Source organism: Hyla sarda, chromosome 3, assembly GCF_029499605.1.
Source record: "Hyla sarda isolate aHylSar1 chromosome 3, aHylSar1.hap1, whole genome shotgun sequence".
Taxonomy (NCBI): Eukaryota; Metazoa; Chordata; class Amphibia; order Anura; family Hylidae; genus Hyla; species Hyla sarda.
In genome coordinates, this window is record NC_079191.1 from 140,685,793 (window position 1) to 140,712,784 (window position 26,992).

At 38.4% G+C, this 26,992-nt stretch overlaps 1 protein-coding gene across 2 annotated transcripts in view; it reads right to left on the bottom strand.

Annotated features, from left to right (window-relative positions):
* The window catches only part of MECOM (MDS1 and EVI1 complex locus), a 590,565-nt gene that overhangs the window by 23,130 nt on the left and 540,443 nt on the right, over nucleotides 1-26,992 (bottom strand). For both annotated transcript variants that reach the window (XM_056565113.1, XM_056565115.1), the window contains 7 exons: nucleotides 18,676-18,778; nucleotides 18,240-18,462; nucleotides 16,808-16,955; nucleotides 14,956-15,112; nucleotides 8,695-10,045; nucleotides 8,067-8,190; nucleotides 5,209-5,235 (listed from right to left, as the gene is read on the bottom strand). In XM_056565113.1, the coding sequence (XP_056421088.1) occupies nucleotides 5,209-5,235; nucleotides 8,067-8,190; nucleotides 8,695-10,045; nucleotides 14,956-15,112; nucleotides 16,808-16,955; nucleotides 18,240-18,462; nucleotides 18,676-18,778 (2,133 nt within the window). The remainder of the gene's footprint in view (nucleotides 1-5,208; nucleotides 5,236-8,066; nucleotides 8,191-8,694; nucleotides 10,046-14,955; nucleotides 15,113-16,807; nucleotides 16,956-18,239; nucleotides 18,463-18,675; nucleotides 18,779-26,992) is intronic.

Consider the following 26,992-nt stretch of genomic DNA (forward strand, 5'->3'; position numbering starts at 1 on the left):
TGTAGCCCTGTTTCATATTGAACAAGAACTCACTTCTCAGCCATTTGTATAGTACACCTACATGGCTTATTGCAAATATATTTGCTTTAATTTCTCTACAAATATGAGAGTTTCCTAGAAATTGCAGTGGGACATTTGGTCCCCATCATAGAGGGGTAACTTGAAGCTTCTAGGCCCTAATAAAAAAATCTAAAAAAGTGTCCTCTACCTACTATATGGCTTTTGAAGCACTGGTCTGCACATAGGTGACAGGGCCAAGGCTCCAGGGCTCCTACACCAATGTCAAACAATTCTAAATACTTTCATATAGTGCAGCTGGATTCTAAGAACAAGCTAAAATTTGACAGTTTTCAGACAATGCACACATTTTTTTGTTTTGTTTTTGTACACAATATACTTTGTTTTCCCCCATGACCTCCAGGCTTGCCTTTGCGTTCCATGCTTAGAGATTCTAATGGAGGATACAAATTGCAGTGTACAGAATACCATTGCCAATTTGCTGTATGTCTTTCAAATGCAGAGCAGGAAAAAAATTCTCCAAGGGAAGTCAAGATGCATTTACTTGTCATGCAACCAATACGAAAGGCTTGGGATGCAGCGAGGGCTGCGGGCTCACATAGGTTTGATTCATAATCATTCTGCCGCTAAAACATTTTCCACAGATTCTTATGGACAGCACATTTGTCAACATGAAGGATCTTGACACTTACTGATCACAGGGCAGACAGCTTTGTAATGTTACTGCGGATCTCATAGCAGGTAATTCCATCCCTGCAGAGCAATGCCATTATCTAACTCGAGCATCTGGAGAATTAGCATTTCAGTTTTTTTTTTTTTTACTTTTCTGTTTTTTTATTTATTAAAAATCAATTTTTTATCACATGCAATCTGAATCCTGCAGCTTTTAATCTCGGCGGAAGGTATGTGGGTAAGAAATGAGTTTCATATTTGCGTAACTGCGCCGGAAAAAGGGTTTGTCAATGATAAATGACCTCTGGCCTTTGGGCTGATTAGCAGTGACAGTAAAGGACAGAGGTTATAAAAGCACATATAATACTTAGGGATAATAAGTACTTCCCTAAAGATAATAAATATCATTATTTATATCCCGTTAATATTCAGGTTAGCTCCATTATCTAGCAGTATTAAATCACTTGACATTTTTGTGTGCCGAGACACTTTCGAATCATAGCCCATTTACATGGAAAATGGTGCACAAAGCCTATTACTGTAATATCTATTCATAGCTGCAAGCCATGTTCAGAGCCAATTCATTTTCAATTATTAGCATTACATGTAAAGAGGTTGAGAGGAAGGGACTGTAGTATTGTGAGCACCGCCCTGACCTCACATGTACATATACCAGACATTCTTTGAGCGTTAATAATGTCATCAGCCATGCGTCCTTTGGAAATAAAAAAGTTATTATTCCAGGCAGCTAGAAGTGGCCGAAAACTATGTGAAGAAAGAGTTAATGCTCAGCAATGCCCCGGGACAGTAAGAACTTCCTGCAAAGCTTTGTACACTAAAATTAAATCAGCTTTTGAAAAACAAAGCTCCTAAGAGTCATGGTGTAATGTTACAAATGATATGGATAATATATTCCAATCAATATCAAGCACTTAGGTAAATTACAAGCTTTGACATGTGTATGTATGTAAGGTTTATGTATATGGGGAGGAAATACACTATGCCAGAAAACATTTTCCTTTCTGAAGAATAGAGATGAGCGAACTTACAGTAAATTCAATTCGTCACAAACTTCTCGGCTCGGCAGGTGATGACTTTTCCTGCATATATTAGTTCAGCTTTCAGGTGCTCCCATGGGCTGGAAAAGGTGGATACAGTCCTAGGAGACTCTTTCCTAGGACTGTATCCACCTTTTCCAGCCTACCGGAGCACCGGAAAGCTGAACTAATTTAAGCAGGAAAAGTCGGCAACCGCCGAGTTGAGAAGTTTGTAACGAAACGAATTTACTGTAAATTCACTCATCTCTACTGAAGAACTAGGTCTAGGCAACACGAATGTTTTAATGGATAATGATAAGAAAATTCTGCTGAACCTTCTTAGGAGTGACTATCGTACCAGATTCCTCATGGACTCTGTATGTCAACTATTCAGTGAAAATCGTATTGTACAGTTTACTCTAATGTTCAGTATGGTTGGTTTGTCACAGGGTTGGGGTCCATCATTAATATGGTGTTTATGACTCCCTTAAAAGGGTACTCCACTGGAAAACGATTTTCTTTAAATCAACTAGTGCCAGAAAGTTGAACAGATTTGTTAATTACTTCTATTTAAAAATCTTAACCCTTCCAGTACTTATCAGCTGCTGTATGTTCCAGAGGAAGTTCTTTTCTTTTTGAATTTGCTTTCTGTCTGACCACAGTGCTCTCTACTGACACCTCTGTCCATTTTAGGAACTGTCCAGAGTAGGAACAATACCCCATAGCAAACCTATACTGCTTCAGACAGTGCGGTCAGACAAAGGAAATTCAAAAAGAAAATAACTTCCTGCTGAGCATACAGCAGCTGATAAGTACTGAAAGGATTACATATTTTTAAATAGAAGTGACTTACAAATATGTTTAACTTTCTGGCACCAGTTTATTTATAGAAAATGTTTTCCAGGGGGAGTGCGCCTTTAATTTACATTATGTGTTAATGTTGTCTCCTATGTCATGGCTGAAGCAATCCATACCTCCAGGCTTCTAAACCTAAAGCAACATAGCCATTTAAAAAAAAAAAAAAAAAAAAAAAAAAAAGAACTTATGACCTGTTACATAGATATGTTAAAAGTTCTGACTAGCTAGGGTCTTCCCACCAATTTCTATTTATAGCCGGGCAAAGCGAGTGAGTCAAGCTGCAAGCCGAAGAGTGAAGCACATGCATTTCTCCATGCTATATCTAGAGATTGGAGGGGGTCTCAGCACTGAGACCCTGACCGATGAAAACTTTTGACATAGTTGTGCACAAAGTTGTGCAGTTTTTTCCAGTCTGACCACAGTGCTCTCTGCTGCCACCTCTGTCCCTGTCAGGAACTGTCTTGAGCAGGAGCTAATCCTCATAGCAAACTCGTTCTGCTCGGACAGTTCCTGACACTGACAGAGATGGCAGCAGAGAGCACTGTGGTCAGACTGGAAAAAACTGCACAACTTTTTCTGAAGCATACAGCAGCTGATAAGTACTGGAAATACTTCTATATAAAAAGTAATTTACAAATCTGTACAACTTTCTGGCACCATCTGATTTGAAAACATTTTCCTCTGGAGTTCCCCTTTAATTACAGACATAAGGGATCTGTAGGAAATAGCATCTTTCAGACATTTTTGAGGACACGTCTTCAAAAAAATCCAAATGGTTGGATTAAGATAATCAATTTGGTGGTCACAAATAAGTGGTCAATAATTTGTGGCCCTTGGTTGGAATCACTCCCCTACAGACTTTACACACCAGTGGTCTCCATACTACGAACCTCCAGTTGTTGCAAAACTACAACTACCAGCATGCCCCGACAGCCAAAGGCTGTCTGGGCTTGCTGGGAGTTGGAGTGTTGCAACAGCTGGAGGTCCAAAGTTTGGAGAACACTGCTTTAGACTCCATGGATCCTGATAAAAAGCTCTACAATCTTAAATCTAACATCTATGGCCTGCTGAGAACATGAGTTCACCTTCTCCTAGAAGTGCAGAGTAAGTTAACAACAAATTCTTTAGCGCCAAATCTCAACAGAGACGGATTTACAGTACACTATAAATTGGGCAGATGCATGATCTCTAAAGAGAATAGTATTTATATTATAGTTTAGGAAGCCAAAATGGTCCTTTTATTAAATGTGATCTTTTCCTAACATAGCTGGAATATGTGGCCCCTTTCTTCTACATATATAGTATGCCAGGCATAGCAGCCAATAATAAAAAATACTTGGCCACAAGAATCTATATACTTTCATCACAAGGGATATTGTACAAATCTAGTCATTATAAGACTCTAATATATCTCTTAAAAATATTGCGGTTTTTAACTTCTATTTGGCCATTATAATTGTGGCCACTAGATGTCCACATAGAGGCTAATTTGATAATCAATTTCTAGCTGAGTCATCTAAGTTCCCATAGCTCATCATCTTTGTCCCTCCAGCAGGCACAGAGTCAGGAAGGGAAAGCTGACACAGCTTGCTCAGGGACATGGCCCCCTGCTGGGGAGAGGAATGCAGGAGAAGTGAGTAGCACATCAGGCTGTTATCTGGCCAGATAAAGTGACAGTAATACAATTTTATTTTTTATTTTCCTTGGTGACAGGTAAGCTTTAAATTAGAAATTTAAGAGGGCAAGATATAACAAACTATATAAATATTGTGAATGTGCATATAAAAACTATTATTATACATGATTTTATTCATGAGAAAGGTTATTATATATTCATGTTATCACTAGGAGAAATCTGGAATCATGAGGTTTGTAGCGCTGCTTGTGACTTTTAAAACTTGTATTTATTGTGATGGTTTATCAAAAAGACATGTACGACAATTTATGAATGCTGCAATGTTTTCCAAGGAGTAAAGTTCAGCAGAAGGGTCATCTACTAACAGTGATTCATTGCCTCCTTGATATTCAAGATTATAACATAATAGATAGGAGTTTTCCATTAGGATATCACCTAAATTTAACTCTGGACAGAGGAAATATCAAGAACTGGAAAACCTGAGGACCATTCATAATTTCTTTGAACACTGAGAATTGTGAATTTGTTTTATTTAATTATTTATTTATTCCCTTATTTGAAAGTTTCCTATTTTATAGTCTTTTTTATGCTTGACAAAAAAAAAAAAAAAGTACATTGTAATTCAAGATAAGTACGTGAGATGTCATGATCATAGTTCTTTCTTCTTATTTAGGGAGAATGATATACTGAAAAGATTGTGCTCTATTCTTCAATCTCCTATTTTCTACAATTGTTTGAAGCAAAAGTGTATATACAGATTGCACTGTGCACAACAACAATGAAGCTACCCCAACTTTTTCTGACAGTCTCAAATCATGATTTTCAAATTTCCCCTTGTATTTATGGAAACCTGTATAAATACTTAATCTACAACATTGTGCTTTTAAGTCCAATGGTACATTTTATTTGTATATTTCAGTTTTATCAGTTCATATACTGAAAACACATTCATATTTATAGGTTAAACTATAGTACTTAAGTGCTTACCCAGGTTCTCTGATCAGGCAGCGGGAACTGGTAAAATGATAAGAAAAATTAGTGAGTTAATAGTTCAAAAATGTATACAATTTAAGTAAATACGAACGATAGCAAAAGAATAAAAACATTTTTCGAAATTTTGCACAATGCCTATCAAATCCACTTAGCAAAAGAAAGCAACAGTGCAAATCGGCAGATAATGAAATTACGTCTTGTGCCAAAATTGTACAAAAAAAAAAGTAAAAAACTTATAAAATAAATTTGTTTCAACAAGGCTGGCTGTACCCATGCATTTTTGATTGTATGTCTGCACTTTTCCCTGAATAGTCAGAGGGGTGTGATCTTTAATTTTAAAAGGGGGAGGGGTGGAATATGAGCTTGAGAGGATGAATCGAGTTCAGTTGATGCCCACCTGACCATTTTTAGAGAAACATGCAGACATACAACTAAATATAAAAATCCCTATATTTCCTGACCATTTGTCCTCTTTAAAAATGGCATCAAAATCTGCTCCAAAAACTTCAGGTGTGAACCCAAACTTAGGCCTTAGTGAAATGCTATTCGAGTTTGCAACATCCCAGATTTAGGCTGCATCTGCACTACTGCCATAAATAAGGAAGCCTCACAAGTAATTGACTTTTAATAGTAGATTCAGTGTTTCCCTATGCAAGGAATATTTTCAGGTCCCAAAGGATCTTAAAAATACTATCCTGACCAAGCCATAAGAGCATCTCACACTACATCATATCAACATAAGCTGCTATTTGTAATCTGAAGATATTTTGGGTTGTGAAACTGTTTCCCAGAACATACATAACAAATTGCATGCCAAGTTAAATAATACAGTTTCTGAAAACTGACAAAAATACCAATATGTATATATATAGGAATGGCAAACATGACAAAATCCAAAAAAGGCAAAGTCCACATATAAGGAACAAGTGTGAACCCAACAAATGGTAGTCACTAATTCATTCTATCGCCATAATATTAGCAGGTCTCTTCCTTTTAAATGACAGCCCTGTTGGATGTAAACCAAATACACTCTTCAGACTGTCCTTGCGAGAGCGTTGCAATATCACACTATTAAGTTAATACATTTTCTCCTGGCAAATGAAGCTGGAGCTGATGCATTTACTCCTTTGTGGGGAAAGCTTCTTTGTTTGGAAGAATGAGTGCACCTGTTTGCAGATGTCAATACATTACCCTAATTAGAGAGAAGCCGTAACTCACTTCCCCGGTTATTCATGGTTTCTTCGGTTGTGTCTATTGAATCCATAAAGGTAACATTTGCTGATGAACCGCTGCTGATTCAGACAACTCAACTTTCAAAACAATCTCATCTATTTCACACTTTGTATTGACTACTTCATTCCATTAGATAGTCATAAGACAATTAACTCTGCAACTCCAACTGATTTTGAAGGCCAAGGGCTCAAAACACTTCCATCATCCTCTGGATGCATCTTCTGTCCTGATCTTGGTACTAGAACACTAACTTGTGCACTGATATATACCCGACAACACTCTCCTGGAGTTGGCCGCACCTTCTAGGTGACCAGGGATATATAGAGTATTAAATAGATCTGCTGCATTTTAATATACCTGGCTAAAATTATGTCTGGAGAAAGTGGAAAGTAACTGAAACTTAGTAAAGGCCCCTTCACACTTCATACTGCAGACAAATTACCAGTCTATTGAAAAGTCATTTCAGTCAGGACCATCCTTATCGCTGGTCAATTCATCTTTGCCAGGAATGGAGCATTATTTCGGCCTAGTGGCCTTTACATACCATGAGCAATGAAAATCAACTAGGAATTAGCCTTGCCCTTTACCATAGGCCTCCTATGGTCAATTAATACAATTAATAGGTGGAGATAGGTACATCATAATCCTTCTTGGACAATGCACTGTAAACGGGCATTAAAGGGATTACCAAATAAAAAAATCTGTTTTTTATTTTCCTGGAAACCAGACCCATTTTATCAAGATTAAGTCTAGTATGGCAGATTGCCCTACATTAAAGTGCATGTCTATTAGCTGTAATACCGGAAACAGACCATGGACAACGGTGGCAGCCATGTTCATTGTTCATGTCACTGACAGCCTTATAGGACTAGAAAAAAATTATCCTAATCTGGTCAAATATAATGAATATAAAGATATAAATGAAGAGTATATGCCTAATTTAGTTTAGCGTTAACAGGTACCTTAATTTATAAACAATATTCCATAAATCAATAGTATAAGTACAGATGAGACATTTTGTTATATACAAAAAAGGTATAAAAATGTATTTATGAAATGTGCATGGGGCAGCAAGGAGACACATTTGCAGCTTTACTGAGAGATCAATTTACAGCTGCTTTCACATTCTATAGATTATTACAAGGAGAAGGATGGAAGCAGCAGCAAAAGAGAAAGAGATTTACAACAACACTGCTTATTACTGCTGCATAATGTCATTTGTGTTCCAGCTGCTTCTGTGCGTGTAATAATCAGCAAAGCCTGTCTGTGTAGGTCTCTCTCTCTCTCTCTCTCTCTCTCTCTCTTTGAAGCTGATTCATCCTCCTCTTTCTCTCTGCATATACTTCTACGGGCAAAAGCTGCAACATGATCTCTCAGGAAAGCTGAGAATACATCTCCTCTGTTTCTCGTGCACAGATTTTCGGTACAAAGACCTAGTGCAGTTAGCACGGTGGGGTCTCATAAATGTAATAAATCTAACAATGCTTTTAACCTTCCTTATATTATTCAATATACCATTGGTTAATGGAAAATTGTAATTTGAGGTATGCTTTGAATTAAGTTGTTGGTACATTTATTGTGTTTCTAGACACAAGTCTAAATTTCAGTTCTCTACATACCTGTGGATGAAATAAGAATCCAGGAGAAGGTCTTAAATATTTTTCTTTTAGAACCTCTAGTGGATCCATTAGTTTTCTCTTTTCTACCCTGCAATTGTCGATATTCAGGTTATCATCAGTCATTCTGACAAATATAGAACAAATAACTGATCAGAAAAGATAAAGCAAGTTTTTACATAACATTTTTGTATTTCACATTTTGGTCTTTATATATATACTTTACAATTTACTGAAAAAACAACAGCAGGCAGAATTTACAATAAACTTTTATATCAAAGTAGAATAAATTCATGTTAAAAGGTGATCAATAACACTGAGAGGGATGGCATTGGCTAAAGCATTTTAACTTTAACCGTACAGCTAATAGTAGAGTTTGGACAAACAGATAGATAAATGGGCCTGAGATATTTAGGATTTATTTGAGACACCAGAACCTTAATTCCCATATATAAGCTTGCCATTAACTTTGCCATGCTATTCAGCTCACAACTCCCCAAAGGTTTTAGACAACTTCCGTGACTTTTTGTTAAGAAACAGCGGAAACTTGTCAAACACTTGTATCTCACAATAATACATGATACAGTGGACACAGTCCTGTGTGATGAAAACTTTAGTATGTAAATTATACCTGTAGATGGGATCCATAAAGAAAGGTGCCGGTCTGGGATGCTGCAAACAGTGTTCAGATGTTTTTGTTGGTTCTGCTTCACCATCTTTTTTGTCTCCAAATATATGGTTCTTTCTTGGCTGCTCAGCCTGTTTTGTTGGTGCAGCTCGACTTCTGCTTCCCATACTCAAGTCCAAAGGCTGATCCCCACCAGAAGACCCTGGAGCCAGTGGCTTTGAGGGCACATTTGATACAACTTTTTCTTCCTTCCGTTTTGTAGTAAGATCAAAAGGAGACTCTAAAGTACCCTTTGGAGCCTTCTTTATTTCTTTTGGGGACTCTGGTTCAACTTTTGGAAGAGCAGGTCTTACGTCTCTATCAGGAAATGGATACATTGATTGAGAAAATGCAGGAAAAAAGGGAAGAGGGAACATAGATGGGTAGGGTAAAGATCCTCCTTTTTTGTCTGGCAGACCTACAAGTCCAGTTGAACCAAAGTACTTTTCAGCAATGGAGGCAATTGCCTTTATGGAATCATTAACAGCCCCTGAAACAGCAGTCTGTTCCTCCAAGCAGGGCGAGAAAACCGAGTGACTGTTAAATTCACGTTTACTGTTCAAGGCTGCAAGATTTTGCAAAGGGCTTCCTTTCTCTTTATATATTTTGCCATTTTCCTTCATTTTTTCTTTATCACTCTCAATGTCACTTTCAAGATCAGAGCCAGACGTTGTCTCTAAGTCACTACCGCTTGGAGTGCTGACATCGTCAAGGTCACTGCTCTCTGACTGGTCACTCATTTTGTCATGAGGCCTTTGGTCAGATATATTTTCTCCTATAAAATCCATGGATTTATTTTCACCCAGATGTGGGTGCTTATTCAGTGCTTTCAAAATATCCTGTGTTGCTGGTAAGATCTGTGGCCGGTTCAAATGGGGACTCTTATTTGCCTGTTCTATACTTGGAAGTCCTTTCACAGGAGAACTGGCAGGCATTAATGGAGGTCTATATAGGCTTGAGGGAAACAGACCTGGAAAACTAAAAGAGAATCCAGGTGCTGTGGGAAAAGTAAGACCAGCAGCATGCCGGCTAGCACCAAAGTAGTCTGCAAGTCCTGTGCCCGCATGATTCATGTTGATCATTGAAGCTTTGTCCAAGGAGGGAGTCCCCGGAAGTGAAAGTCCTTGACCAAATAATCCACTAGCAGCAAAGTGATTCTTCCCCTCACAAAATCTCCTGTGCTTATTAAGTGATGATGTAGTGCTGAACATTTGTCCACAGTCTTTGCATTTGATCTGAGTCCTGCAGTCTGCATGCATGCGCTTGTGTCGACAGAGGTTTGAAAACTGAGTATAAGACTTATGGCAGACTTCACCTGTGTAGAAAAAGAAAAATGTCAAAGGTTACATGTTTTTAGCATACATTGCAGGTTCCAATAGACATGAATGGAGGGGGCATGGCGTGATATCACAAAGGTGGTGTGGCTGTGACATCACAACCCATGCTGCAAGGTGCTGCGGGAAATCGTGGGGGGGGGGGTGGTCAGTAGTGGAAACCCTGCGATCGGACATCTTATCCCCAATACATTCCACATGGCACAAGGATCTACCACTTTGGTGTATTTACACTACTCAAGCAGAATTTCAAAGGTCATTCGAAGGATAAGTTCACGTGCAGCAGATTTGTTGAAGACATTATTTTACAACTGTTTTAATTATCTAAATGAGGTTTGCTGAAATGTATGCATAAGCTGCAGAACCAAACCCTTCAGATGTATGGAACGGCTTTTCAGCCACAGAAATTTCTACAACAAACCTGCTTTGTTTTAACCTGTTTTGTGCATGTATACACAGTTTAAATCACATTAAAACCTGCTACCAAGAACAGCTCCAAAAACCATTTCTATTTAACTTTGGAGTATATATTTTTTTTTTTTACATTTTGCGGGAGTTTTTGATATGGTTCTGGTATGGTATGGTATAATCTGGTATGGTAAGTGACATCTCTTAGTGTCAGGCACAAACATTTTTTTAACGAGTCTCTAATTTAAATCAACAACATTGTATTTGGGGGGAAAAAAATGCAGTTTGTTGCCTTAAAACCCATGTTAGTTTTGTCTGTGTCAACACGTTCTAGTCCTATGATGGCTTATAGCTACCAGGTTGCCAAATTTCTTTATTAACAATTTTCCATGTTGCACATGGATTCTGTTACCTTGACTGTGTGACATTTTACTTCTCGATATTTTTGTGTTCTGGCTCTTGAAATTATTATTAAATGCAGAATGTTTGAGGATGCCAGGAGAATACATAGTTACATGGGGGATTGGACTCATTTTCAGATGATATTGTTGGGTGTCACTAACACAAAGTTCTTTCTGTACCTGCAAAGTTTGTATTATAAATCATAATGTTCTCATCATTCTCACATCAAAGACATAAAAGTATAAACACTGAGCATTCCGAGCCATTCGCAACAATCCTTTAGCAGGGCCAGAGACAGGCTGCCCAAACTGACAATAGCTCTATTTTAAGCAGGAGAAGGAAACCAAATTGAATGTATCTCATCCTGCATTGCTGGTTCCCATGAACTGTAATCACGTCCCTGACTTCCACTCACACCAATGCTAACCTTCCAGCACTTGGAAAACCCTTGTCCTTGACAATCCAGAACACTTTCTGTCATCTTCTAAATATTTACCCTGGCATCACCTCTTATTATAAATAAACAAAGTATCACAATAAGAGAACTAAAAAAGTTACAGCAACATCTGAGTTTCTAATCTAGCAGTTTCATTGATTACTATGACAGTTAGCTTTGAAATGTATGCTATCATCTTGATCATAACAATAATAATAATAAATACATTATTGTAATATTACTAATAAATAATAATAATAATTAAATAAATAAAGTTACTTGTATTTATTATACATTCACCTACAAAAACATACAGCAAATTACTATGGAGATATCCAAGTGCAAAATCCCAATACATCTTCCTATGGGATGCAAGATGTCCATTATAAACGGCAGGTGAGCAATTATTGAAAAAAGGATGACTAAATATACAATAGTCAACAGTTTCCAATTTATTATGGTCACATAAAAAATGTTATGCAATAGACGGAGATTTATTGGGACCACCTTCATTTGCAAATGATCACTTCTTAGAAGTCTATTTTGTAACATTGACTAATGACACAATAAAAGAAAAAGCCTTAATGGTCACTTGCTAATGATAGAACAGTAAAAATGCTATTATTCTAATTAACAAGATTCAATCCATGGATAGGATGGGGACAGGCAATGCATTATATTACCCTGTGCTGAATGGCCTCACACATTGAACAAGGGAGTTTCTGCATTAACGTGGCCCTTGAGCAGGTTTGAGAAAACAGAACGTCTTTAAGCTGTAATACCCTGTACTTGATATTTGACTTTAAGTAAACCAGATGGGCTAATAGCTTCCATACAGTACCCTTAAAAAACAAAAGACACTGTTCTCCTACCACAGCACCTACAATTCGCATGTTTAAACAGAACATGTAAGGATACATCCTTTACCACCTTTCATCACTTTACAACAGATCCTACTACTTACGACCCTCCTCACCCCACATAGCCCCAGTGACCATTATCCTATCCGCATCTAGTGTGCTCAATTTGTAATTTCTGGGAAAAGTGCAACAAGATAGCAGTCAGGATTGCATATTTTCTGCTTATTAAACACATTAGGCAGTGTAGTGAATATGCCAGACCAATTATAGCATGTGGTTTCTATTTGGAGGACCTGAACAGTTTGTGAAGGCAGTGAGTAATTACCTTTGTGTTGGTGAGCTTTCCCCCCAGTATGAGCAGAATAGTGTAATAAGAGACAGTTGCCATAAACAGACTGGTGTGCTGTACACTGTGTGTGGCCTCTATCTGGACACAGATAGCAATTTTACATGTAAAATACTTTGATGCAATATACATCCAGATTGTGTAATTACAGGCGTAGTGCTCAAAATTGGGCGCTTGTTAGTTGCATCCTGTAATATAGATCTGGAAATGTGTCTAGAAGTTATAGACTGTGTACAGGAACCTGGCCCTGTGCTGAACATTATACTCTTCACCTTACCGAAATGATTAGCATTTATTAAAAAACAGTGTATATATTATATATATTCAGTATAAGAAGTTTTTTTGGGGAGCAACAGTTGAAATATAGAGATATATAAAGTATAAGAAACTCTAAATTTGTAAATACATAACATTACATATATAAGTTATGATTTACACCCTGTATCTTTAACCAAAACTGCATTTATATTTCTGCTGGTCAGTATTGAAAAACAGTCAACAACATTACCATCAGGCGCATCCTTAAATGAGAATTATCATCATTTCATACGTCAGAGAGATATATGAAAAGTTTTGATCCGTTGTGGTCTGAGTGTTCAGACCCTGACCAATCGCTAGAACGAGCAAGGAGCTTTTACCGTGTTTTCACCTGGCTTTGTGTCACATGATCAAGATGATCTTATGATGTTTATGGGACCATTTCATTCCCATAGACACAGAGCAGGGATGTGCTATTATTTACCCCCTCATTCTAGTAATCAGTTGGGGTCATTTTCCTTAGGATATGTCAAAGGTTTCTTTTGTTTGACAGGAAAACATTGACTGCTTTTCTTCCTATAATGAAGTAAATAGCTGTCAGCCGACAGCTCTCTGTCAATCTCCCCATACACAAAAATGTTAAGCACAGCCAAATGTTCAGATGTTCTCAATGTAGAGAGGAGTGGTAATCTGCTGCCAGACAGCTCTGGTGACAATTTATGTGGAGGAGAGTCTGGAGGGCTACATACACTTTAGACAGTCAGCTGGTGCCATTGAAGTCTGCAGATTTGGTTGACTTTTGATTTAAGTGTATGGGCACCTTCAGTGTTTCCTATACTCGATTAGAACATTTCTCCTCAGACCAACTGCTGTATAGACTTTGTCCCCACAATAAATGCTAAGTAATTATAATAATAGCTCTTAGACCTGGAAATTGGGAATGCAGCTCTGGATATAACTGGATGTCACTCAGGACCATAACACATACACTAACCTTAAAAAGAAGATGAAAACTTCTGAAATAACTGAAGGCACATGAACAACTTAAAGGGGACTTCCATGAAAAAAAAACAATGTTTTCTTCATATCAACTGGCTCCAGAAAGTTGAACAGATTTGTAAATTACTTCTATCAAAAATCTTAATCCTACTTGTACTTATCAGCTGCTGAAGTTGAATTGTTATTTTCTGTCTGACCACAGTGCTCTCTGCCAACACCTCTGTCTATCTCAGGAACTGTCCAGAGTAGCAGCAAATCCCCATAGCAAACCTCTCCTGCTCTGGACAGTTCCTGAGATAGACAGAGGTGTCAGCAGAGAGCATTGTTGTCAGACAGAAAAGAACAACTCAACTTCAGCAGCTGAGAAGTACTGGAAGGATTAAACATTTTTTTTAATAGAAGTAATTTACAAATCTGTTCAACTTTCTGAAGCCAGTTGATATGAAGAAAAATGTTTTTTTCATGAAATAGCCCTTTAATTTTATGCTGCTGCTGGATAGTGTGTATCTCTACATAAAAAGGTAAAGACGCAATATGTGCAGTATGCAGGAAGTATGCCATATTACTTCTATGCTTTTTTTTATGTGTTAGTTTGAGGATCAGCAATGTTTAGGATGTTCTATTAAGTTGGTGCCAATTAGTTCAGTACAATAACTAGACTTTTGTTGGGTCTTCAAAGCTGCTCTTACATGTTGCTTCTTTGGACATTTCCTTAAAGGGGTACTCCGCCCCTAGACATCTTATCCCCTATCCAAAGGATCGCGGGGGTCCTGCCACTGGGGACCACCGCATTCTTGGCTGCAGCACCCCAGACATCGCTCCATGCCGGGTGTATGGCGATGCAGGATGGAGGCTCGTGGTGTCACAGCCACACCTCGCTCATGACATCACGGCCATGCCCCCTCAATGCAAGTCTATGGGAGGGGGCGTGACTATCGTCACGCCCCCTCCCATAGACTTGCACTGAGGGGGCGTGGCCATGACGTCATGAGTGGGGCATGGCCGTGACGTCACAAGCCTCCGGCACTGCACCCGCCGATCTAAACGAATGCCAGGTGCAGCAGGGAGATTGCAGGGGTCCCCAGCGGTGGGAGTACCCCTTTAATTCATGTCTAATTTCTTCAGTTATTATTAAACGCACTGGAAGAAAGTGACAAAGAAAAGTAAAACAATGTTACTCACATACAAAGGGCTTGACGCTGCTGTGAATGTGCTTGTGTTGCTTAAGACCTGATGAGGTTGCAAATGTTTTGCCACACTCAGAACAAGCATGGGCTCGAGCTCCTACATGCTGGGAGCGAATGTGCCTTTGGAGGTTGCTAGGATCCGTGAAAACCTGCTAGGAAATGAATACACATTAGTCGATACATGGACACACAATTGCATTTGATTTTCATACATAAAGAAGTTTTCATTTTGGAAAAAGAAACTTTTGTCTCGTCTTTTTAACTACAATTTTAAACTCGATCTCATCACATTCTCCAAACTTCAACACATCACATCACATCAGCCACGTACATAACAAGTAACACAGGTAGACATGTCCTCGTACACTTCTCCCCTACTCTCCTGAACATCCCCAATATCACACTGCCTGCAGATGGTTCCACCACATTTTACATCAAAGCACGGTTTGCATCTATGTCTAAGACTCCAGTCTAACAAACTGTTAAGAAAACCAATTCTTTATGTGAAAGTCCAACCAGTAACAGACTGTCCTTTTCGATAAAGTCTTCTATGTGGACTGAATGACAAAACCACTGTGACATATGGAGACTCTGCAATGTTACAGGAGTTTTTCGGAGAGGACTGAGGCTTTGGAGCAAAAAATCCCCAATCGTGCAGATTATTGCATCCATCAGATTATTGGTGCAGATTATTGCAACCTGCTATTTCAGGGATCCTGTTTATATACCGAGAGCCTTATCTGATAATATTGCTGTACCTGAAGGAACCAATAATTCTACTCAGGTTCATACTAAGCTTAAAGGGGTATTCCAGGGAAAAAAAAAAACACTTTTTTTTTATATATCAACTGGCTCCAGAAAATGTAACAGATTTGTAAATTACTTCTATTAAAACATCTTAATCCTGAAGTTGAGTTGTTCTTTTGTGTCTGGCAACAGTGTGCCAGATGTCTCTGCTGACATCTCTGCTTGTCTCGGGAACTGCACAGAGCAGAAGAGATTTGCTATGGGGATTTGCTTCTACCCTGGACAGTTCCCGAGACAGGTGTCATTAGAGAGCACTTAGATAGAAAAGAAAAACTCAACTTCAGCAGCTCATAAGTACTGAAAGGATTAAGATTTTTTTTTATAGAAGTGATTTACAAATGTGTTTTACTTTCTGGAGTCAGTTGATACATAAAAAAAAATTAAAAAGTTTTTTCCTGGATAACCCATTTAAAGATAGGAAGAGAGGGCAACCATTGCTGAGGCTACCGTAATAGTACATATAGATTGTTTGATAGAATGTTACATTTTAGGTTATGAAAAGTAATATATATATATATATATATATATATATATATATATATATATATATACACATCTACACACATACACATATCATTACAGCAGTACAGTAAAGGCAATGTATATGTGTTACATTATTGATTCTGCACATCTTAACAGTAAATAAAAGAAGATAATTAAAAACATAACACTGGCATTATGATTCTACTCTGTAAATAGATGGTTTTGAGCATTTGTTCAGACCTAACACATGTAACTACTTTTTTTAAATTTTTTTTATCAAATCTGTCAGTGTCCTAGATGGCGCTGAAGTTTATATAGAACATAGTATCAAATCTATACTGTAAATTACAGAATATAATCTCTAAGGTTGTATTTCGCAGTACTGGCAGAACAACCCCCTCCCCATTCTCACACATGTCCTACCCCTTTTGGCGTGCACACAGTAAATTCGGACCCCTCAGAATATATACTTGCACAGGAATAAAATGCCCCCAACAATCGCTTGGTTGCCCCAGACTACAATGTAATTGCAATGACCAAACACAAATTCACGTTACCTTGGAGCAATTCTCACACTCATAGTGCTTTCCAGTATCATGTGACATCTGATGGCGGATTAAGTTGGACTTCCAGTTAAAGGCTTTAGGGCACTGATCACATTTATATTCGCGCTCTTCTGTGTGAGATTGTAAGTGCTTGTCCAGGCTGAAGAAGAAATGCAGACATATAAATATAAAAGCCTTTCCCATTTTGGGCACGTTGTAAAAGCATTACATCATGGACGTGAGATAAGAGAAGCATGTGGAATGTTTTTATAGGTGCACAAGTTACAGACTTATTCAGCCTTGCACATGTGTATAGCAAAATGATCTCCAAAACAGATCCAATGGGATATGATTAGATATTAAGGGGTTAGAAAAGTAGCTTTTCTCTTAATGGAAAAGAGATGGCTCTGTAGTGCCCGCTACTCAATCTCCCACTCTTTGACATTTATATATAAAGTTGGCCATAGACATGAAAACTATTTGGCTAATCTGAATGACATTAAATGGGTACTTCGCTGCTCAGGGTTTGGAATAAACTGTTCTGAACGCTGAAGCCGGTGCCGGGATCTTGTGACGTCACAGCCATCACGCCCCCTCCCATAGACTTGCATTGAGGGTGCGGGGCGTGACATGAGGGGGGGGGGGGCTATGATGTCACAAGCTCCCGGTGCCAGCTCCAGCGTTTGGAACAGTTTGTTCCAGACGCTGAGTAGCGGAGTACCCCTTTAAGTGCTGCAGATATAACCAGTAAGATACATTTTCCAATAGGGCTAATAGCTTCCTGAGTCGGAAGAGTCAGAATAAACATGGTAATAATTCTTCTGCATTCCACTCTCTTCAGATTGTTCCTTACAATGGGAATACTGCTAGATTAAAAGCTTGGGGTTTAAAGATAAACATAGTAAAAAAAAATTGATGCATCTATGCCCAGCTGGTGTTAAAAGGGGTACTCCCATGGAAAATGTTAAATCAACTGGTGCCAGAAAGTTAAACAGACTTGTAAATCACTTCTATTAAATAATCTTAATCCTTCCAGTACTTTTTAGGGGCTGTATACTAAAGAGAAATCCAAAAAAGAAATGCATTTCCTCTTATGTCATGACCACAGTGCTCTCTGCTGACCTCTGCTGTCCATTTCAGGAACTGTCCAGAGCAGGAGAAAATCCCCATAGCAAACATATGCTGCTCTGGACAGTTCCTAAAATGGACAGCAGAGGTCAGCAGAGAGCACTGTGGTCATGACATCAGAGGAAATGCATTTCTTTTTTGGATTTCTCTTTAGTATACAGCACCTAAAAATTACTGGAAGGATTAAGATTTTTTAATACAAGTGATTTACAAATCTGTTTAACTTTCTGGCACCAGTTGATTAAAAAAAAAAAAAAAAGTTTTCCACGGGAGTACCCCTTTAAAGGGAGAAGAATCTTATAGCAGCATTACTGACCTCTGTATGTCTGGGAACACCTGATCACATTCTTTACACTCATGAGAGTGTTGCATCTCAATGAGGTCATTGTCATCATCATCATCGAGATTTTGATTAAAGTTGCTCTCAACCATTGAAAAGGCGGAGTGGGGTGTGCCGCAGGGAAACTTCTGGTGATCGTCGAGTTCGGCATTGGTATTAAACAGCTGGTCACACTCCTCACAGCGATACTGACAGTCCTCTGTTTAAGTAAACAAGAATATATTGCATCACTTAATAATAAAAACAACAAATCCAACCATATAAAATAAACCCGAATGACCAAAAGGTAATGAGAAAAAAAAAAATGTGCCTCCTGAATTGAAGAATTTATTCTATGACTTAACAAAACTGCTTTCAGCCTCCTGGTCACACCATGTGGGCATTGGATAATGGGGAATAGTATGGAGCTTACCATGGATGTCAGGAGCCATTGTTACATGAGTATAATCTTCACTCTTCATGAACAATAAGAGCTCTTCGCCTGGCTCAATGTCAGCTACAACTCTGTAGAATATCTGTAAAAAGAAGAGACTGTATAATCAATGCTGGTGCCAAAGCCCGCATTTCATTATGTGTGCGCTCAATGCCTAAAAAAATGTTTACCTTTTCAAATGGGACCATAACTAACTATACTATGCCGTAAAAGGTGATTAGCCAAGCTGGCACCCTGCTGGGTTACACTTCCTAAATACAGAAAACATGGCAAGACAATCCAAAGCATGAGAAATAAATTACAACTGATTGTGTGCCCAAAAGAAAAGATAAAATAAGACTTGTATGACTGCGTATAGAACGGTTCTGCATTTCAGATAATGTTAGGGCAGGTTTACATTTTATCTTTCCCTAGGCCATTACCCCACCCCCCACAGTGTCCGACTCTACACTATAGATTCTTAATGCCTATTATTAGGTGTCACAAATGCAGAAAGAGACTATAATGTTCCCATTAAGCCATAGGTTTTTAAATATGTAAATAAATAAAATATAAACCTATAAACAGCCATGTATAAAAACTGCATGAAGACAATGTTCCTAACATCCAATAGGATTACAGCACTTGTTTTTGCTGAGTCAATGTAGGCTTTGTTCACACAAAGCCATAGTAAGAGAGTTTACTTTATAGGCTCCAACAGATTTGACATAAAAAAAAGACTTCACATCAGAACATAAACAGACCCAATTATTAGCCAATGGGGTCCATCAGGTGCTGGTGATATCCATCATGCCGGTGATCCAGCAGAGCATTGTGACTTGTGTGAACATGGTATAAAAAAAATAAAATAAAAAAATGTATTGGTATTATGAGCATTGGTGTTACATTATCTTCATAACTTGTGTATTAAACCATTCAGAGTTTACTTGGTCTTTCTGCTGCTCTTGGGATGCAGCAACAAAGTCCAACAAAGTGGGATATGACAAGTTCATTGCCTCCTCTGCATTTCTGCTTTTCTTGGGATATAACAAAGTCCAGTGTTCCTCCTTTCATTTCTGTTGTCTTTGGGATGTTGCAAGGCCCTGTGTCTCCCCTGCATTTCTGTTGTCTTTGGACAAGGCCCCGTGTCTCCCCTGCATTTCTGTTGTCTTTGGGATGTTACAAGGCCCCGTGTCTCCCCTGCATTTCTGTTGTCTTTGGACAAGGCCCCGTGTCACCTCTGCATTTCTGTTGTCTTTGGACAAGGCCCCGTGTCTCCCCTGCATTTCTGTTGTCTTTGGACAAGGCCCCGTGTCGCCTCTGCATTTCTGTTGTCTTTGGACAAGGCCCCGTGTCTCCCCTGCATTTCTGTTGTCTTTGGACAAGGCCCTGTGTCTCCCCTGCATTTCTGTTGTCTTTGGACAAGGCCCCGTGTCGCCTCTGCATTTCTGTTGTCTTTGGACAAGGCCCAGTGTCTCCCCTGCATTTCTGTTGTCTTTGGACAAGGCCCCGTGTCTCCTCTGCATTTCTGTTGTCTTTGGGATGTTACAAGGCCCTGTGTCTCCCCTGCATTTCTGTTGTCTTTGGACAAGGCCCAGTGTCTCCCCTGCATTTCTGTTGTCTTTGGACAAGGCCCCGTGTCTCCTCTGCATTTCTGTTGTCTTTGGGATGTTACAAGGCCCTGTGTCTCCCCTGCATTTCTGTTGTCTTTGGGATGTTACAAGGCCCTGTGTCTCCCCTGCATTTCTGTTGTCTTTGGACAAGGCCCCATGTCTCCCCTGCATTTCTGTTGTCTTTGGACAATGCCCCGTGTCTCCCCTGCATTTCTGTTGTCTTTGGACAAGGCCCCGTGTCTCCCCTGCATTTCTGTTGTCTTTGGGATGGGATACAAGACCTGTTGACCCTCTATCTTCCGCCCCCTTAGAGATGCACCAGCCAGTAAGAGGACAATTGGGACAATGAAATCCTTGGACATGCAGGAACCAGGCACAGTCTCCCTTGCCTTTCTGTGACACTGAGGAGACAAGACCAAGAGTCTCCTCTGCCGTTCTCCTTTTCTAAGAATAAGCCATTGATCCCCAGGATTTCCTTTTTTTTTGCTGCCCTAAATATCTACTAATATATAGTTTTCATCTTCTATTTTACAAACGGAAAGATATTTTGCTCCCTCTGGTGCTCTTCTCCATCATCCAGCATTGTTTGACAAACCAAGTAAACACATTATAACTTTCAGAATAGAGTTACAAATTACTACTGCACATTTTAATTAAATTTTTCTTTTTTGTTTAACTACCAGTGAAAGTGTAGTTTGCACAAATTTCCAGTAGATGGCTCTAAAAGCTAGCTCTGTATTGTGTCTATGACTAAAGTAAGATAAGTTATTCTACAACCTGAAAGATGAACAGATTGCATGACTTCTGAATTGATAATGAAAATTCTTATTAGAAGATGGCCGCTACGGTCGTCAGCATAGAATTTATTTACGTTTAGCCACCTCTTTTGCAGTTTTTGGCTTAACAGAAGATTTATTTTTATTTATTAATAAAATAAAGATAGTATATTAGTATATGATATAATTTCTTACAAGTAGAATTCTGATAAAATATCTAACTATTCAATTATAAAATTGAAGCTACATTTTCTTGCTGCAAGATAATCCTACAATGACGTGAATACAAATACGTGTAAAATTACTTTAATCATTTATATATAATGCGTAGAGTTGGATTCTTGTTACAAGGACAGTCATTGGCCATATGTGCATCTATATTTATTGGCATCCATATTAAAGGGTTCTAATTTTAACCCACAAAATTCTAATGGATGTAAGCGAGAAGAAGGTTCACACTGGAAGTGTACTTCCCTTTAGGAACAATGAACTTCTCTCAGCACTTAGCATCACCTCTTTTGGCAGCTTTCACAGGTTCAGCTTATTGGCTTCCTTTCCAGCAGCATGTTGACATTTGAATTGTGACATATTAGAACTCTGCATTGGCTTCTCGGAAACAGGCAGGTTCAGAAGACAATACTCCCCAAGACAGTTAAGTTTTGCAATGCTCCCTTTGCCTGTGATTGTTAACATGATCATCTCAAGTACTTTCAATCACTATTAAAGAAAAGCTTTGACTTCTGGTGCTACCTTCATAGTGGATAATGGGATGACTGTATTTACACACACACGTAGCTCTGCTGGTGTTACTGTTTTCCACAACTCAACCTGATACTATGTTCATCTATACTTTTATCATCCTAACATTAAAGGGGTTATCCAGGAAAAAAAACTTTTTTTTATATATAAACTGGCTCCAGAAAGTTAAACAGATTTGTAAATTACTTCTATTAAAAAATCTCAATCCTTTCAGTACTTTTGGCTGCTGAAGTTGAGTTGTTCTTTTCTGTCTAAGTGCTCTCCGATGACACGTGTCTCGGGAACTGTCCAAAGTAGAAGCAAATCCCCATAGCAAACCTCTTCTACTCTGTGCAGTTCCCGAGACAAGCAGAGATGTCAGCAGAGAGCACTATGGCCAGTCAGAAAAGAACAAGTCAACTTTAGTAGCTGATAATTATTGGAAGGATTAAGATTTTTTTTTAATAGAAGTAATTTACAAATCTGTTTAACTTTCTGGAGCCATTTGATATATAAAAAAAAAAAAGTTTTTTTCCTGCACAGGGGTGCTCCACTGAAAAACATTTTCTTTTAAATCAACGGGTGCCAGAAAGTTAAACAGATTTGTAAATTACTTCTATAAAAAAAAAAAAAAAAATCTCAATCCTTCCAGTACTTAGCAGCTGCTGTATAATCCACAGGAAGTTATTTTCTTTTTCATTTTCCTTTGTGCCTGACCACAGTGCTCTCTGCTGCCACCTCTTTCCATGTCAGAAACTGTCCAGAACAGGATAGGTTTGCTATGGGGATTTGCTTCTACTCTGCACAGTTCCTAAAATGGACAGAGGTGTAAGCAGAGAGCACTGTGGTCAGGCAGAAAGGAAATTAAAGTACTGGAAGGATTGGAATTTTTAATAGAATTAATTTACAAATGAGTTTAACTTTCTGGAGCCAGTTGATTTAAATGAAAATGTTTTCCAGTGAAGCACCCCTTTAAGATTTATCACTAGAAATTTCATTTTTAAAACAGTAATCCTCCATAATGTGAACCAGTCTTATTTACTGTGAATCGGTTCTGCTGTTTGTCTAACCATAATATGGCCCAAAAAGGATGATATCTTAGATCAGGGGTCTCAAACTAGTTGCAAAACTTCAACCAGCATGCCTGGACATGCCCAGACAGCCATTTGCCAAGAATGCTGGGAGTTGAAGTTTTGCAACATCTGGAGGACCACCAGTTTGAGACCGCTGTCTTAGATAAACCTACAGATAGATGTTTTCTAACCCCATGATTTATAAGTTCATTTAGGAACCCTCTATATTTGTGCTTCCCAACCAGGGTGCCTCCAGCTGTTGCCAAACCACAACTCCCAGCATGTTGGGAGTTGTAGTTTTGCAACAGCTGGAGGCACCCTGGTTGGGAAGCACTGCTCTAGATGCAAGAAAGTGATTGATCTTTAACCTTGTTTAAATGTATGAAATTTAATTGCATTTTCATAAACTTTAATGCCATGTTTGACTTGTAAATGTAAACACAATTCTAATAATTTTCTTATTATTAGTCAAATTTTCTTTTTGACTATTTTATATATGTCTACTATGAAAAGATGCCAGACCTGGCGACCCAGTACTCAAAACTTTATTCTGCAATTTCCTAACAATCTATATAGCAGACAGCATAAGCAAAAGAGAAGAGTTTAGATTAGGTGAAAAGCAAGCCAACTCATTTCTTAAGCATAGAAAGATGCGTATTATAGAATTCTGTCATAGATCTAACATGGTGAACACCTAGGGTGATAGGTTTATAATGCTTCCAAGTCTCTGGCACACCTCATAAGGCAGTGTTTCCCAACCAGGGTGCCTACTGCTGTTGAAAGCTCACATTTAGCCAACTGCAAACTCTTTAGGTATGTATCTTATTTCAGCACCCTGCTACCACTAGCACGTCACAAGTTTCCTATTGTTTACTATTAATATCCAATTAGCACATTCATTAGAATAAATCAGGATGTGATCTTGACAAAGTCATATAAGCGGAGTGCTGTGCCTGATCTTGTATAACACCTGATCTTGTAAGCTGATAGCTCAAACAGATCTGACTAGAGATATGTGGTTATCTGGCTCCTTGTGATATTGGCCTTAGAATTAGTGTATGTACTTGAGATAGGGAAATCAGATTGTGAGCCCCTCTAGAGACAGGTCCTGATATGACGGTATTCTCCGTGGGTAGAGGTCGGCCTATACTGTTCAAGCAGACATTTCGAGTCCATAAAGTTATGTGTTAACCAAGACAAAGAAAACAAAATCCCAAATTGCCTCAAAAAGAAACACTATTCCAGTAGTAAAAACTACTCATGTCTATCCCCAGAGATAAAATAAATAATTAATTAGATAAATAATAATAATAATAATAATAATAATAAATAATAATAAATATTTTTAAAATTTCTGCGTCATTCTACATCCTACGCCATTTGACACAGTGGCCTCTCTCGAACATAATTTACACTTTGCAATTAAGCAAATAGAAAAATCATTTGGTGGCGGCTGCTGACATGTTAAATGGCCGGCACCCCAATGATGTCATAACCAGCTCTCTGCAATGGGACGGACTGGTAAACTTTCATTTCTACATGTTTGTCGGGTGTCATGTTCGCCTAGCTGTTTGGGAAAGGAAGAAATGCTCTATCCTAGGCCATAAATTAACGGCTGTTCTACAGAAGGCAGCGACATAAGAGCAAAAGTCTTTAAAAAGCAGCAGTACATGAGTGGTGAACTTCATGCTTCATAAATTATATTCACATAAATACATTTTACGCAGCCAGTTGCTGCCCTATTACACAAGATATTATTTATTATTCAACGCTGGTAAAAATAACCTTTGCACTGCCAATAGGAACCTCTCCAGCCATTTCTGTCACCGGCTTGTTTTAGGAAGAGACAACTTCACATCTTTTTTTTCTCCTTTAATAAACATTCAGATTGCATTCCAAAGCATACAACCTGGAAAATTTACCGCCTAAGAAATGTGAACTCTCACCTATCAGATTAAATCCTACATTTGTACACTAGACAGAAAGAAAAATCATTACTCCGAGAAGGAGACTGGAAAGGCCAAAATGATTCCCCTTTGAAATAGGTGATGCAGGTCCTGATGTTCAGTGTTAAATCTTTACTGTCGGCCATGTACAGGCCATTTCATTTAGGATTAATAGACTCCATTTGCCATCTCTAAAAATGACTGAAGTGTGAATTATGAATGACCTTTGGCCTATTCAGGAAGTTGTAATAATTGAACTAATAAAGGAAAATTTTCCTCTCTGTGCTGCAGCAGACGGCTGCTGGAAGTCTTCTTTGAAGGAAAATGTTGATTTTTTCCATGCTTCAGTGAAAAGCATTGCATGCTCCTTGTACGATACACTATTATTTATGGACCATAAAATAAGCCTGAATATAAGTGCATTGTGAAGCAGACTTAAAGGACAAACTGCAAAGATCATGCAGCCTATGTCACACAATGGGACATCACAGACTCTGGAACAAAACCTACATCCCAGTGCATCACAGCAGGATTTTATCTGTCCCAAGATACACAGAAATATGCGCTAATGTTTGCCTTTTTTACCCCGCATCGACATCCAAGATTCCTGTTGTGAAACAGATGACCATTAAGCTTCAGCAACTCTACGCTATATAAAAATAGCTGTATCCTCCAGCAGAGAGTTGGCCTCTGTGAAACATTCAGCTTCCATTGGTGAAAGGGTCATGCACTTGTGCAAGAATGGTGAATAGCAATATATTTTATGACAGGGAAGGTAAGATGGCTGTCATGCTATTTATTAGCACACATAGTCATGTCAGTACTTCAGTATACAAATAGAGCTATTAAAAGCTAATAAATAATATTTATAAATGTATTAAATTTTTTAATAAAAAGAGTTATATTACTACCAGACTAAAATACAGTTTAAATCAAAATCTGATCAAATACAATTCCTTTTTTATATTTTTTAAAAGCTATTTTTTTTTTTTTTTTTTTTTTATAGATTTAGAACGACTGTACTCCATTTATTTTAACAACCGCAGATTACGGTTCTATGGTGGTGACAACAGAGATATTTTGTTAGACAACTTGTGCTGAAACTAGTAGTTCAAAACAGCGGAGATGGCCAACTTTGTAGAAAATTCTCCATCATTACCATTTTACGGTGCCAGAGTAAACCCTATATAGCAAGGCAAAAATAGTACATATAAAAGTTACATCAATGAGAAGTTGTAGACGTTAAATACACATCCCATAAAGTAATAGGTGGGAGCATGTTCTATCCAATATTTCTGCCTACAAACATATCGTCTATGCAGCGTATAGCAAAGGCTTGTGCGAGTTCCTGTATGTGAAAAGTTAATTTGCTTGCCTTGGGGGTAAAACTTTTGGGAAGTCTTAGGATGTTTTATCCATCAAAACAAACCTTGTTCTGTGTAATAAGGAATGCCCCACAAGTAAAAGTGATTTTAGACAACATCTCCATTGTTTCACCAATTCTGAAGGGGTTCGCAGCACTAGGACCCTGATTTATTTTACATGGATTGCTCTCCAGGTAATTGTAGAGGTTTTAGAGAGTGATCATTGATATAAAAGTGAAACAACAGAACTGAGGTCACAGCAGTGTTAACAACACCGAAACAGAACTGTGAAGAGTGGGAAACAGAAAAGGTGAGAGAACCCTGGATTTAATGCAGGGGCCTTGTGAAAAACTGCAATGTACGACCTGCAATAAATGCAAAGCAGCTCTGCGCAGTGAATAGGGTGGGACAGCCATGCGCACATGTATATACACACACACATGGTGCTACTACATGGAAGGCAATTTGCGGCAGGTTGAGTTTACAAATAAAGATGTCAGCAGAATTAACATTAAGCAGGGGGTGTTTTTTTCGTGGCCACAATCTTAACAACATGTATAAGAGGAGTGGTCTGCAAAAGACTCAAATATTTTCCCAGTCCAATAATTAAAATGGAAATTAGCAGGCAGACTTATTTCCAACCAGAGAGGCCTACACTTTGCATAGAGATGTTGGCATGTGCTTTTGTATATAAAGTTTTATTGTACAGGACCAAGAGCACGTGCTGCTTCAGAGAGAAGGGGCTAAAGCCTATTTTCTTTTATTTCTGAAACTCAACAGGACTCAAAATAAATGTACACTGAGGTT